At 35.9% G+C, this 16,165-nt stretch overlaps 2 protein-coding genes across 2 annotated transcripts; one reads left to right on the top strand and one right to left on the bottom strand.

Annotated features, from left to right (window-relative positions):
* Positions 1-2,090: 2,090 nt before the first annotated feature.
* LOC122315092 (acyl transferase 5) lies at positions 2,091-5,147 on the bottom strand. The gene is made up of 2 exons (XM_043130854.1): positions 4,547-5,147; positions 2,091-3,215 (listed from the first exon to the last, which is right to left on the bottom strand). Exons 1-2 carry the CDS (start codon positions 4,955-4,957, stop codon positions 2,292-2,294), a joined length of 1,335 nt encoding a protein of 444 aa, XP_042986788.1. The 5' UTR covers positions 4,958-5,147; the 3' UTR covers positions 2,091-2,291.
* Positions 5,148-10,609: 5,462 nt separating this feature from the next.
* LOC122317125 (two-pore potassium channel 5) lies at positions 10,610-12,965 on the top strand. Its single transcript, XM_043134055.1, has 2 exons — positions 10,610-11,767; positions 12,397-12,965. The coding sequence occupies exons 1-2, from the start codon at positions 10,785-10,787 to the stop codon at positions 12,542-12,544; spliced, it is 1,131 nt and encodes a 376-aa protein (XP_042989989.1). The 5' UTR covers positions 10,610-10,784; the 3' UTR covers positions 12,545-12,965.
* Positions 12,966-16,165: the final 3,200 nt, after the last annotated feature.

The following is a 16,165-nucleotide window of genomic DNA, read 5'->3' as shown; positions in this document are numbered from 1 at the left end:
CTTTTCCGATCTAATTAATCGTCATTCTCTTCGTCATCATGACATCACTACCTGCTGATTAAAATAATGTGGTTTGGAAATTGATGTTTTTACAAGCATCATCATGCAGTGAATAGAAAGACTATTTTGGACGGTTTCAATACGACTGATACATCATTTGTTATTGGAATAAATGCACAGAGTTCCGTCGAGTTACTGCTTAATTTGTAATCATTCTGATTTTACTGCGTAATTATCTCTTCAAGCCGTTTAAATAGAGGAATTATAATTATAATTTTAAAATATGTAAGTCTGGTATATTTATTTTAAAAAATAAAAATATAAAATTAATATAAAAAATTAATTTTTAATAATAAATCTTTTTTTTTAAATAAAATTTACAGAATTTAAATATCTTAAAATTATATTTAACATTTCATTCATTTTCTCGATAGAAAAATCACATAAATAATCTTAATAAAGACGAAAATCTAACATTGAGAAAATTAAAAATCTAATATTGTACGGATGCAATAATTCTAGCATTTTCCTCGCAATACATAGCCAACGACAAAATGGTTACGTACAACCTTTGATTAATTACCTGTTTTTGAAAGAAAGCAAACATCTTTTCAGCTCATAAATTCTACCATATATGTCATTCTTCCTTGAAATTGTGAGGTATATGTGAAAGGGTTTGCATATTCAAATTCGATTTTTTTCTCTTTTTAAGAGTTTGTGAAGTTTCAGGAAACATCTATATCGAACCAGTTGAATTGATTGAGACGAAAAAGAAAGTGAAGGAAGGGTTGGTTGCTTGGCTAATATTGATGCCACACGCTCTCCCTTGATTATTGGTGAGTGCTTTACGGCTGGCTATCCACACATGCGGCCGACATAATTGGTGCAGCCCTATAGGATTTACCTGCCCCGGCCTCTTAAAATTAAGACATTAAAATATTTTAAACTTTGACTGATCAGCCCAGACTCGAAATAATTAAGGTTCGTCCATGGAGATTCTGGCCCAGACAGGGAAGTCGTACGAAGATGGGTTGAACGAACGTACGGATCATGTCACTTACTGCAAAGACTTCTGTTTTAGCTACAAAATTTACACTCAAAATTGGAGAAAAGTTGCATTTCCAATATGTACGCATGACATTTTGAGCACTATATTATAATTAGAAATGTTGCATACAATCATATAATATATAAATATTATATTGTCATTTTAAAAAGAGTGTAATTTATTATTAAAATATTAATTTCTTTTCATATAAATCTAATATTTATTCATTTTTTTAAATAATTACACAGCGCTTACATACTCACGATTACAAATATTATTTTTCTATTATGATTATCCTAGCTTTTAGGTTTAGACGTTGAATTGAGTCGTAAATAGTAATTTTTTTTAATTTCATTGAGACAGATTTTATTTTTTTAGATTGATATGACTTTAACTTTTAAAATTAAAATAAAGAGGTTTGCCAAGTTCATACACCAATTCACGCACTGATAATATTTTTTATTTAAAAAAAATATAAAAAAATTTTTAGAGAAAAAGAAAATCTCCTATCTCATAAAAATTATTTTCGTCTTCAATTCATATCATTTCATTAAATATATACTTTACATATCAATATCGGTACTTAACTTGGTGTACAAACTTCACTTGATAAATGAAATAAGTTGAGATAAATTTAACTTTTTTATGAGAAGTTGAAAAAGTAGTAGATCTCATCAATAATTAGATTAAGATAAGATGATCAATTTGAAGAAATTCATGAGTCTAACTCATCTCTTAAAACCAGTTCAAAGAGAGAGGTTTGCCTTAACATTATAAACATGCCCAAGACCTTGTCCACAGGCAATGTGGGATTTATTCCTCAACATCTTCCCTCACATACAGGCCAGTATTTTTTCTGGTCCTTGTCACGGGATAAGTAGTGTAGGCCTCATTCGTCCTGTGGTAAGCTCTGATACCATAAAGAAATCCATGAGCCTCACTCATCTCTTAAAACCAGTTCAAAGAGAGAGGTTTGCCTCAACATTATAAACATGTCCAAGACCTTATCTACAAGCAATGTAGGATTTATTCCTCAACACAATTTGCTTCAACAACCAAATTACTTCCTAATAATCGTTCAAGAATTCTGCTTTATAAAAATCTGTATGCGCAGATGTCCATGCTTATTTAGTTAAAATATATTGCAGTTTAACAATACAATTTGAAAACCCACACTGCGACGATTTCTACTTGTATTTATTCATCCTCGTAGTTGCTAAAGGAGCAAGCTCTAGCTAGGGGTTCAAGGATTTGTGGAAAAAGGTGTAAACGCTATTTCTTGGGAGCTTTGATGGGAAGATTTGTTACTTTGCATCATCTGGTTCAGGAAGGGTTGGCGATGGGCATCCTCCACGCACCATGTCATCAGTCGGACACCTTTCTTGGGCAAAGGCAAGGACCCCACAATGCCAACTGGGATGATGCTAGAGCCTTGTATTGGAACTATGTGGACTGGGGGACCCCACCCGTAGTCCACTTGGTTGAATCCCAGTCGGCCCCACTCTGATATAAACAGTGTAGTGTAGGCCAGCGGTGGTGCAAAAGGGTCCCCACCTTCTTTCACAAAGTCACCTTTCATGTACTTTGCAAACTCCACTGGGAGATTAGCCTTTGCATCTTGGATCAGTTTCACAACATCAGTGATTGATGCCTGAGCGAGCGAATCACTCGAAGTTGTGATTGTCACAGGGAAGAAGCAGTTTCCATAGAAACCGTCCGGCAAAGGAGGGTCCAAAAGCTGGCGGCAGTTTGCGAAAAAGACAAGCTTGAGTTCAGTGTCTTGCTTCAAGTTTATAGCTCGTGTACGGCAGCTCCAAAACTGGGCAGCCACAATTTCAAAAGAAGAGCAAGGCTTTCCGGTTGATTGCTGAAATTCTAGCTTGAGTTGCTTGATGCAATCTAGAGGTATATCCACATTGGCATGCTCTAGCCTGTAGTGGGGCAGCGGCGGTAGCAGTGGTGGAAGGTTTAACGATGCAGGGGCCTTTAGTTGTTCGGGTGGAGGTGGGAAGAAGTCTCTGTGCCACACTGGTGGGGTGCTTAGATGGCCGACACCATTAGCCAACTCGCCAACAGCATTGAGAAATTGGGCAGCTCCAAGGCCATCACATATGCTATGGCAGAAAGTAAGGCCTATAACGATACCTCCACATGCAAACTGTGTCACCTGAAAACATATTCATGATTGGCCTTTTTAGTGTAGTATTGCTGGTTCTGCACTAAAAATCAGTCCACTATACTTTTTTTTTTATTGGTTCAAAATATCGCTCTACCAACTGCCATTGTTTAACAAGCACTAGGGATTGGGTTGTTCCAATTCTTTATATATGGCATCTATAAAATGAAAGAAAAATTGTATTTAATCCCTCACTACCAAGTACCAACCCTAATTTGCTAAAATATGAATTCGAATTTGAAAATACTTTTAAGATATAACTTTTAAGACATAGCAAGCCGTAATGCTAATTATGGGTGGTTGCCATGTACTCCCAGTAGTGTGGAGGGGAGAGATTTACCCCCTCCTTGCATGCGGCTGGCAGCGGATCAGGAGGAGATCCTCCCAATTAGGATGCGTGATAGAGGCCAGTAATCTTCGTAACCCTATTGAGCACGTAGAAAATGAGCACGTATATATGCAAAGACAAGTCGGGATTATAAATCTGGAGGGACCGGGTACTAGTTTAAGAGTTTTGCTACATATAAGTAAAGTCGTGTACTAATCTGTTTACCAATACTGATTCATTCTTATTCAAAATTTAAATTAACACCGTTTTCAATAAAATCTACTTTTTAAAATTAGATTGGTGTACATATTAGTGCTCAGTTGTACTTGTAACTAGATTTTTTTCTATAATAAATAGTTGAATTGAAAAATTTTAGGCATACATTTAACGAATTAAAAAAAAAAAAAGCTAAATAGAAAATAAGAAAGAAAAAATAAATAAATTTCAAATTTGTGTTCTTCCATGAATATCAGTGATTTTACACCTAAGCTTTTCATATGTTGCAATTAAGAGAAAATGTTGAATTGAAAACAATCTATGTAGAAATTTTAAAAAAGAAGTAATATATGTAAAACATAAACTAAATTTTGTATTTTATTTAATAATGTATATATAGCAGTAATGTCATACATTTAAAAGTTTTTAGGTAGCATAATTGCATCCTGCATAGCCATCTATTTAGTGAACATGATATGGTATTTTTGTTAAATATGTTTCATCAAGATCATAATCATAAGCTTTAAAAGAGAAATAATCTAATCATGCAAATATTATATTCTAATTTAACTTTTTTAAATAAATCTCGAAAACATCATAAAAGAGAAATGATATTTACAATCTTAGAGAGTGTAAACACCGCGCACTCCATTTAAAAAAAGTGAATAAATATAAAATGTATATGAAATACCTAATCTTTAAATAATGGGCTATATTTTTTTTAAAGAGAATACGTAAAACTTGAACACCCTAAAAATATATTTAATAATACTGGTACCTGCATTTGCACGAGCGGGTCTATGCCTTCATTTTCCGGGATAGGGTCAGGAAGTAGCAGATCATAAGGGACGGAAACCACATCATCGAAATAATTGACAGCATCAAGGCTACAATTAGCAGACGCCTCGACAAACCACACGCCTTCTCCGCTGCATTCAATTTGGAGCTGACCTTGGCTCGACTCTTTCAGCCTTCCTGCAAGAGGGTAGTAAGGGACCAAAGCCATGGACAAGGCTACTCTTATAATCTGTGATGCCTCTTGGCCGCCATGACTAAACACATGCAGAGTTCGAGCATTGCATCTCAGAGCAGGCAGTCTATCAATGACTGAAAGATCAAGTGTGCCGGATGGCGTCTGCTCAGATGGCTTGACTTGGCTTTTGCTTGATCTGGTCACAGAGAAAGCCATTAGCCTTAGGAGAAGATTGGCAGCTAAAAGAATAACAAAATAGAGCAATACTCTTTCTGCTATATATGTGGTAGAATGGATGGAACTTCACATATTATATGAAGGTATAGAAGAATGAATGAATGTCTGTATTTTAAGCATGTGAGTGTCCTTAGCTGGCTTTGAAGTCTACCCTTGGTTTGGTGCGACCTTTCCAAGCAAGTCCTGTGTATATATATATAGATTTATATTGATATATGTGTGTGTTAGGTACTTCAGATAACTTTGCTTTATGTATTTTAAATTACATATATATATATAGAGGAGAATTATTATGCATACAAAAAGATTACATAAAATAAACCTACAAATTAATGTGACTTTATAGAATCTATTAGATTTATTTTGTAATAAAAATAACTTCGTAATCTGATATATCATATTAAGCGACATAAATTTGTAAATTTATTTATTTTTATATAATCTTTTTATGATTAAAATATTTTCATAGAGATATCATGCGGGCCGCAAGTCATGTTGGGTTGCAATTAAGCTTGCTCCCGTGATTGGGCACTATTTTTCTTGGCAGTACTAATTCGTCGATGACAATATAATTCTTAACTCATAAATTAGGGACTGCTTGCTAATGCAAGATCAACGTCATATATATATATATATATATAATACTAAGAGCATCAACAATGTTAATTAAAAGCTACGGTACTTTCTGATCATCATCATCATCAGTTGCCTTAATGGTAAAATATTCATGTCTTCTTGTTATTGATTATTATATATTGAAATCTCTTGTTTCTAGTATAAGCCCCGCAGCTTTATCTAAAATCGATTTCACCCATCACCTATGCACGCATCATCCATCCTACTGATCTTAATAAACGATAAAATTGGAAAATTTATGTCATATTATATCATCAAAATGATAGTTTCAAATATTCAATGATTCACATAGCATAATAATTTCGGATTTGATAGTAATGATCAAGTCACATTTAATTTAATGACTCTGTATCTTTTCCTCCCACTGCACTTCAATGATATTGCACTTTCAACACCATGACCCATCTAATTAATTTATATTTGCTATTCCTATTATATAAATATATATATATCGTCGAATCTTAGCTCATAATATTATTAGCACGCAGTACAATATCTTCCTGAACAAAGTGATTGAACCGATCGAGCATGATATCCATGGATTCCTTCATGAATATTCATTGTTTTGGAAGGTGTCCAGACTCCAAACTTCTCATTAATTACAACAAATCAGTGTCACACAGCACATCTTTTGACACAATATTGATATATATATCTGTGTGTGTGTGTAGCCAAGGGATGTGTCGGTGTTGCTGGGTCCCTACTGGCAAGGATCCCTCAAGGTGGTGGATATGGGTCCATGGTAAGGAGCCCCCGAGGGGGAAAAAGATTGTCCTGCTGAAAATTCGCGAGTGTGAATTATTCATGTGAATATGCAGTTTCTTACCATTTAAGAGAAGCTTTTCACTAGTCTTAGATGGTTGCAGTAATCCATCAACAATTAATGATAGCTACTGAAAATTTCTTATTTGTCAACTATGGTGGCTACGTTAGATAGGCTTCTCCTATAAAAGGAGATATTTTACAATGATGTAAATTATCCTCACTGAGGTAAGCAATCAAGGCAAAGGGCTGAGGGTACAATATAGGTTCTGAAAAAACTTAGAACAGATGGCCTTTTGAGAGATAAAGAGATTATTTATGAGTATTTGTAATTTTATATAAATATATTGAAAATACTGAGTTTCCGCTCTAATGGGCGTAGGCAAGTTGCCGAACCACTTAAATATTATCTCTTTATCGTCGTGTATGATTTTTTAACAGACCAAAGGCACAACATGTCCCACATTAGCTAATAGTGATCCTGCTAGCTAGCGGCTTTATATTAAGAAACGCACCCTCTCTTTCACATTTGCTTTTGTGGGCTTAAACTTAATATACATACATATATATATATATATATATAAAGCCTATTTTGAATAGTGAGATGATCTGTGAATAGTAATGTAATGATTTGAGTTAAAATATTTATAGGGTCTTGAAAAATAAGAGAGAAAAATTAAATAAAATATTATAAAATTAAAATATTGTTATAATATGATTTTTATTTTGAGATTTGAAAAAGTTAAATTATTGTTTATGTTTTGGTTGAAATTTTAGAAAAGTCATAATGATTAGGTAATTATTAGATGAAAAAGTTGAAAATTTAAAATTTAAAATTATTTTTATTTATGATATTTAAATATTGAGATTAAATGAGATAGAATAAAATGAAAATATCTTACTAGCCAAACCAGGCCTAAGCTATCTTGCTCCCCAATCAACTTTTCCCCTTATTTATGTCATAATGCTATAACTTGTAATAGTTCTCCTATATCTATTCTATTATAATAAATGTTATCTAATTGTTACAGTAAATTTTCTTATTTTTCCTTTAACTTTTCTTATTTTTTCATTAAATCCATTACTTTCTTATTTTAGGGATACAATTGTCATTTTTTACCTCTCTCTCATTTCCGATTCCCTATCTCCTCTCATTTTGAACCTCTCTCCCATTCTCCGATGTCTGCCTCTCCACCTACCCCTCTCAAATCCACCTTTTCACACGTTTTTATAAAACACTTAGATCTTAATCTCAGTATAAATGTTCAAATATGTAGGAAAAAACCAATAAAGAATAACAAGTACAAAACGAAAAAAAATCTCACAGAGAAAAACACTCAGATCTGAACAAGATCTGTTCAAATATATCGAGATTAAAAAAAATTATATCAAAATACATGATTTGGATTTATCTTCTAACATCCCCAAAAAATCTCAAATCTTATATGTTCTTTGAGTGTGATTGTAATATTTATTATAGTGGCAATAATACTATTTTTATTTATCTATATTATTCTAATGTATATTGATTTTAGTTTTGAACTAATTTTTTTGTTTTCTAATGTATCTAAATATGTAATTATTATACTTACTGATCAATCATTATCTAAAGATATTTGCTAAAATTTATTTTATTTTCTCATTAATCAAATTCTTTTTTTAAAAATCATATTATTTTTGTAAAAGACCTATTTAACCGCAAACGTACTTTACACTTGGTCCTAACCTAATATATATATATATATATATATATATATATATGGAAAATGATAGGATTATTATTCTTTTCCTACCCATTTCCTATTCTTTTTGTATTTGATTTTTTTTAATTTTTTATTTTATTTAATGGTTAAGGAAGTAATTATTAATAAAATTATATATATTTTTTAATTTTTTCTTAATGGTTAAGGATGTTAAAAAATACATAAAAGAAAATGAAAAAAAATAAAAAAATTCTTAATATGTTATAAGTAGTAAATGGGTAGTGATAAGGTAGTAAGCCTATTATCCTATATATATATATATACCCTATATATATATATATGCCTTTTATCATTTACAAAAAAAAACAAACTAGAGGAATTAGAAATTTGGGGACTTGTACGTCCAAGCGTAATACGAAAAGTTGAACAAGATAACATACTTTTAAAGGCATTATCTGTTTACCAACTTCATTATATACTTAGGTGCTATGCAATTGAGAAATGTTTTAAATAAAAATAAATTTTCAAATTGATATAATTTGATGTGATACGTTTTTTTGTAAAATTATTTTTATTATAAAATAGATATAATATATAATATAAAGTGACGTTATTTTGTGAAAAAACTTGTTATGATAGTAGTACTGCTCTTATCTATTATATTACAAGCTGGGCTTTACATGATGCAGTACTTTTAAAATAAAAACCCATCCAATAATGATCGCCTTGCCAAAACCGTCATGGCCATATCATTGCATATATAGAAGAACGCAACTGTTGCAAAAACCGGGATTTTGATGTTTACCCTTTTGATCGAGGTCTACGGGCCGCAAACAAGAATATCATTATGTTCTTTTTCTGCATAAAACCAAGAATATGAACATATTTTCACATATTTGTAGAATTTAATTCACATGTAATTGGCCGGTATATACTAGAACAAGACTCTTTCTAGCCGAAAGCTTCCCACACTCCTCAAATCTCTTTCTTTATATATTCTCCATCTCCATAGAGCCTTTCCCTTTCTACTCCTCTCATCCCTTCCCGGATTCAGATCTTGTCTGAATTCTAGAGCATAAGGTATGAGGGAAAAAAAAAAGTAGACACATAAAGTGTCTAATTAAACACATAAAGGGAGTCGTATAGTATTCATTGAGTATTTATGACTGCACTGAGTGAATTTCTAGAACAGCGATAAATGTTTCATAAATATCTTTTTATTCACTTTGTGGGTTTATCCCTATCACTTCATGCCATATCAAATTGTCGGTCAGACTCTAATGGTGACATTCACAGAACTTGTATAAGCGGCATTCTGATAACTCTCATATCCAATCCACTCTGACTCGCTTTGTTTGGATTAAAAAAATTATCTCAATTCATCTTATATAATTATTATAATTTTTATAAACTTTCAAATAAAATATAATAAATAATTTAAATTTTTCAAATTTTAAAATAAAAATAATATTTTTGTTGACATTGTGTTTCGTACACTTTTGACCTGGATCCTTAGCAACTTGGGTCTTCAATCTTGTGCCTGCAGATACAAAGAAAATACTGCAAGACGATAGTCGTGGTGTGGCCTTGGAATTCACCTATGCTAAAGTCAATATCGCATTTAGAGAAGCATGTAAGTGAGTAGAATGAGTTTAGAGAGTCTAGAGAAAGAACCTTGATACATGGGGATTGGCTTATATACTTAACTTTTGGGGTCAAATGTCCACTCCCTGTGTTAGAGGTACATGTTGCCTCGTCTGCGCCCTCAATCAGGTATTATAAATGTGGTGTGACCCTCTATCCCATCTACCTGTGGCAGGTACAATACGTTGGGTGACCCTTCCCTCTTTGCTTGCTATCAGAGGGTTATGGGTCTATCGCATATATGACCTACCTATTTGTTTGAACCTTCCAGGGCTAGGCAGCACGATGGAGGAACTTGGGTGCTCCTTGTTCAACTTGGGTGCTTCTTGTTCTTCTTTCTTTAGGACTTGTAGGCCCCCAGGAGGCCAAGGGGATTATCTGTTTAGTTCAGGCCTCCTGCATCTGGGTTTGTGTTCCTAGGCCTTAAGTCCGAGAAAAAAACTCTCTTATAATTTTAATAATATTTTATTTAATTTTTAACTCTCATATTAGTTCAATGTCGAAACCATCGTATGCTACTTATTCATTTATGTTACCATTTTCGTTGATAAAAAATAAGGAGGATAGGAGAGAAAGGCCTATCCACTTATTGGGCAATTAACAAAATACAATATTACACAACTTGTTATGGTCTCCAACAACCGTGACCTCACAATCGGATAGTAAGAAGGTAGCATTCAAATGGATTCCCCCTTAATTTTTTAAGGTTGGTGGATACCAAAATTTTATTTTTCTAGAAACTCATTTTTTAGGTAATTTTGTATAATGGCACTATATTAATTGCAATAAACGTTTATTGGGATCTCCACCCTTATACTTTTAATTACAGGAACGATTGCTTGGGGGAAAAATAGGTAATACACAGTATACACTTCAATATACGCTTCTTTGTCACAGTTGGCGTGGCCCCCTCAAGTCATAAGATAGACACATCCATCTCCCCGGCTTTTCATAGGTCGATCGATCAAACTTCAAAGAACAGCACTTTCTTCCCTCGAATCAAAGTTTGCGCCCACCACAGACTGATCTGTAAAGAGAGAAACTTTATTTCTTTTTCCCGGATGGAAAATGAGCCTTTTCTCTCTTCCCAAACACGGCCCCAACTCCAGCCCATCCTGGAAGATCGTGATGTCTCCTCCTCCTTCATAATTCCTCACTCCCAAGACCCAACATCCTCATCCACATCTCAATTAGATGCCCCGAATACCCACGTGAAGAGACCGGGTAGCCTGCACCGGTGTAAGACAGCTCCAGCCATGGCCGTCATGCGAGACCTCAAATCAAAGACACCTCAGATTCCCAAACCACAGTCCGACTCCAGCTCCATCATCAGGCAAGCAATTTTCTTGCTTTTGATATATCTGTCTCTTGGAGTTTTGATTTACACTTTCAATACAGACCACTTCTCGGGTGTAGAAACTCACCCTGTTGTTGATGCGCTTTATTTTTGTATTGTCACTATGTGTACCATTGGTTACGGTGACATAGCTCCGCGAACAACAGCTACAAAGGTCTTTGCTTGTGTGTTTGTGTTGGTGGGTTTTGGTTTCATAGATATATTGCTTAGTGGGGTTGTGAATTATGTACTAGACTTGCAAGAGAACATGATCTTGGCTGGGATTCAAATGGGCAGGCCCCAACATGGCTTTTCTGCCAGGGACTATATATTTGATGCGGCAAAGGGTAGGATGAGAATCAGACTCAAGGTCGGATTGGCCCTTGGTGTAGTGGTGTTGTGTATTGGGATGGGAACATTGGTGCTGTATTTTGTGGAGGATTTGGATTGGATTGATTCGGTTTATTTATCGGTTATGTCGGTTACAACGGTTGGGTATGGGGATCGGGCGTTCAAGACGCTGCCCGGGAGGTTGTTTGCCTCCATTTGGCTTCTGTTTTCAACGCTGATGGTAGCACGGGCATTTCTGTATTTGGCGGAGGCGAGAATCGACAAGAGGCACCGGAGAATTGCCAGCTGGGTGTTGCAAAGGGATATAACAGTTGAGGATTTGCTTGCTGCCGACGTCAATAACAATGGCTTCATTAGGTGGGATCTCTGTCCTCCTAGCCCAATTTTAATTTTGTGTTTACCAAACACTACTACTTCTTGATTACTTTGATTTTTTTAACAATTTGAGAACTGATGAATTGGTGTTGAGCATGTGTAGATTTGGTAATTTTTTGCATCCTTTGAATTGTGCTTTGGTTTTGCAACATTGCAATTTGGAAGCATAGCATGTGAATCGAACCACAGAGAACTCAAATCTTTAATTGAAATTTTTGTTTGTTGGGTTTAAAATTCGTTTGAGGGCAGAACTAGCTGATCAATCATATTTGGTATATTTCCATAGTTGGTGGCAAAGATTATTGGGTTTCAAATTCGTTTTGAGGGTTGAACTGACCTAACAATCATGTTTGGTATATTGCCAAAGTTGGTGGCGGACATTGCTCCTATATGTGATAAGCTCGTAGAACTTTATACACGCTTTAACAAGTGGGAACCGAGTACCTCGTGGCAGAATGTGGAGAGGAAGAAGACTTTAAATGTGGAATAGATTGGTGAAAACTTCTGTGTCCGACTGTTTAGATAGCATTTCAACTGTCTATTATGCTTGATGTTCTCCTTCTTCTTTGTGTCACAACCAAGCCTGAATATTTTCCCTTTCCTTACTCCAGTAAATCCGAGTACGTAATTTACAAGCTCAAAGAGATGGGAAAGATAGGGGAGAAAGATGTACTGCAGATCTGCGATCATTTCAGTAAGCTTGATCCCAACAACTCCGGGAAGATTACACTGCCTTATCTTCTGCAGAATCGCTTGTGACGACAAGGAAAATGAAGTTTGTTTCATATCTTCAAATAGAAGAAACGGGATTCTTTCTCATTCTGGGAGAAGGGGTGAAATTGCAGGAGGGAGATCGGTGTATGTTTCCATGCCTTGCACAGATGGTAGTGGATTATTATTGGGTCAAGCAAGCTTTTACACGAGGAACTGTACATTCATTTAAGTGTATAGATCTTGTCATTTTTATTCTCTTGTTCTTTGATCGTGTAGGGGTTCCGATTCACAAAGGAACGATGAAAAGGTCAAGAAAATGGGATAAATTCCCCTTCTGTGGTTTGCTCGCTTATTTACTCTAGAGATCTAACCTATGGAGGTTTGAGTTGTATGATGTAAATTTGACACTAATGATTCCAAAATTAAACAAGGAAGTCGAATAATGTGATGCATATACTTCTAACTACTGCTTTTTTCTTTATATCAGTTGAAATATGGGTTTGAGTGAGCTCTTGTTTATTAATGTTGAGGACTAGTAATCAATATATTATGAACAGATTCCATCATAAGATGCCATTAATTTCACGTGTAGCTGTGCATTATTGGTTGGAGAGGGAGATACAGACATGCTGATGATTTATTTTCTCACTTCGAAATAGTTTCGTCAGAACTTCTTCGAGAACTGACTGGAATCGACAAATGCAACAGTGGTCCTTCTGCTTTGCTACGTTATGTTTATGACTGACAGCTTCCTACAATGGAGCTGGAGGTGGAGAAAAGTACATTTTAATGACAGTTAAGGATGTGTTTCACACTACTAACTACACTGATACTTGCATTGAAGTAAGAGAGAGGCATGGGGTGCTCAGTAGAACTCCGATGCCTAAATTAGAAAAGTAGTCTCAATAAAATATATGAAGAAATATAAATATTTTACCTTTGTGTGTTATTTATAAAGGTGTGGCGCAGTAAAGATGACCAATCTCTTGAGTATATCTTGAAGGCTCTCTATATTAATTAAAGTGATCATCTTCCTATTAAGTTGGAGTCATTACCTATCATCTTTAATGTTTATCTATAAGACTTATCATTAGATTCGTATTTGGCTATTGAGCTTTTATTATGACGGCTCCATAGATACCAAATATCCCTTCCAATGACCATGCCAGAAAGGTAGTACATGTCTCAATATTGTCCATTCTTTTAAGCACTATCTCCAACTATACACTCCTCAAAGAGAAAAATCCATACGTATTGGGACACTTACGTAGTCTGCAGCACTTTGCTCAAGGAAAACAGAGCCCGATTCATGTCTGTGACTGTAAATTGGAATAAGAAGCTCGGCCTAAGAGCCCAAAAATCACGTTTTGACGAAGAGTAAAAAACCAGCAACAATAAGGCCCGTTTGGATAGTGAGTGTTTTATTTCATTTTATTTTATTATTATAATTTTTTTAAATTTTTATATAAAATATAATAAATAATTTAATTTTTTTAATTTTTAAAATAATAATATTAAAAATAATATTTTATTGACCTTACACTGTAGTTGAATTTTGACAGTATGAGTTGGGGTTAATGGCTATGTATAAAGCCACCCTTGGGCTAAACCTTAGACTTGCAGTTTTGCATTGAATACAACTGATAGAATTCAAGACTAAAACTGAAGTAAATAACAGAATGCAGATTACACCGACCAGCAGGATTAATATTTCAAATTTGTTTTGGAGTGCGAAACCTGGCCATCACCCGAAACGTTTCCAATCACATGTCTTGTAGATGGTAAGAGCTTGAACCATCGTTCTGGAAGGAATTAAGGTTCAGAGGCATTGCCGGGAAGCAGCACTGTAGTGATCTTTACATTGTCAAGTGGATTACAGTTTTGATGCTATAACAATATGCAAAGTAGAGACTAGGTTATTAAGATGAGAAAATGATAGTGAGAAACCCAACGACAGAAATAGAGCCCGTGGAGGAGGAGTCCGGCGAGTGGCTGCTCACCGTCGGCACAGCCTTCTTCGCAAGGCTCAGTCATCTTTGTCGAGGGGCCTTTCTCTCCAAATAAACTAGCAACAGCACATGAAAGTATTGGCATGAAGAGATTTTTACAGTGAAAGAAATATAGCCCATGGAAAGAAACAGCGAGAGAAACAGAGTCCGTGGAGGAGGAGTGATCTGCTGCCTTAGTTCGGCGAGTGGCTGCTCACCGCCGACACAGCCTTCTTCGCAAGGCTCAGGTGTCTTCGTCGAGGGGCCTTTCTCTCCACGGTGAGCCGTGCTCCTGGGTCCTGCATCATCCCAGCGTGATACGCAGGTTTGGTCCGCAATCTTTGCTAGGTGAGCAGATCCTCACCTGAACGGCTGGATCCGTGCGGGAGGTGCCACGATGGTGGCTACCGAGGTCTCCTTGGAAGGGAGGAACCCCCCTGCAGGCCATCGATCCTTTGTGAATCTACTCCAAACAACTCCTCAGCCCCTCCTAGAGGTTGAGATAGCGATGAGGCCTCCAAGAACTGTCAACGGAGAACTTTGTTTTCTCTTCTCTCGAGAAGAGATTGACAAAGTGGCCTCATCCTTTCGATTCTCCATGGTCATCAAATTCCTCCATAAGAGACCTTCTTTAGACAAGATAAGAGCTTTTATCCAGACAAGATGGGGTCTTTCTGGTACGTGCCTGGTTTCCTCTATGAGGAGATTTTGAAATGTCTTTGTGAGGATGACAACTGAAGAAGACTTTATCAAGGCCTTCTTGAGAGAGTTGTGCGAGATGGAGGGGGTTCCTTACCGTGCTTTCCAATGGACTCCAGATTTCAATGAGGACTCCGAACCCCCCTTGGTTCTAGTTTGGATTTTCTTACCAGGCTTGCCACCGCATTTTTATCACAATTCGATGCTCAACATCCTCACGGAAGGTATTGGAACATTTATCAGATGGAATAATGCTACAAAATGTGTCACACGCACTAATGGGGCAAGAGCCTGTGTGGAAATGGATGCTTCAAAGCCACCGCTTCATTCATTTTGGATTGGTCACCCAAGACGGCCTTTGAGCCGGTTGCAAGAAGTAGTCTTTGAGACCTTGCCAGCCTATTGCACAAAATGCAACCAACAGGGTCACAATCAATCCACTTGCAGGAAAAATGAAAAGATCTTGAACAAAAAAGAGGACGGGGAAGCCCAGAAAGGTATACAATGGGAATACCGTATCAAACACAATGACAACGTTTTGCTTAAGGAGAAAGGATGGGAGAAGGAAAAAGATCTCACCCTAGAGCAAGAAGGGGCATTGGTTATTTTTTCGCAGGATGCAGGAAAGCTCTCAACCCAAACTGATGCACAGTTGGGCCTAGTTGATAACCAAGAGCCTAATGGGACAGAGAGGCCCTCCGAAGCTCCAGGTCAAGGACATGACAATTCCAATCTTGGGGCTCAATTGAACGACAATCAACCAGAGAAGCCTTTTTCCCCCTCTACACTAGCACTAGAAGATTTGTGTGTTGAGGATCCAGGAAAAGCTTTATATGTGCAGGAGAGCCCACAAATCGTAAAATCAACGTATCCTATGCCAGTTCTCAAGAGGTTAGCACATAAGTTATTAATATGATAGCAAATAATCTAACTGTGTTGGGTGAAGAATGGGAGAATCCTCTGATAAGCCTAAAGAGGA

The sequence above is a fragment of the Carya illinoinensis genome, chromosome 7 (assembly GCF_018687715.1).
Source record: "Carya illinoinensis cultivar Pawnee chromosome 7, C.illinoinensisPawnee_v1, whole genome shotgun sequence".
Classification (NCBI taxonomy): Eukaryota; Viridiplantae; Streptophyta; class Magnoliopsida; order Fagales; family Juglandaceae; genus Carya; species Carya illinoinensis.
Note: the sequence above shows the minus strand (reverse complement) of the source record. Positions and strands in the feature narration are given on the sequence as shown.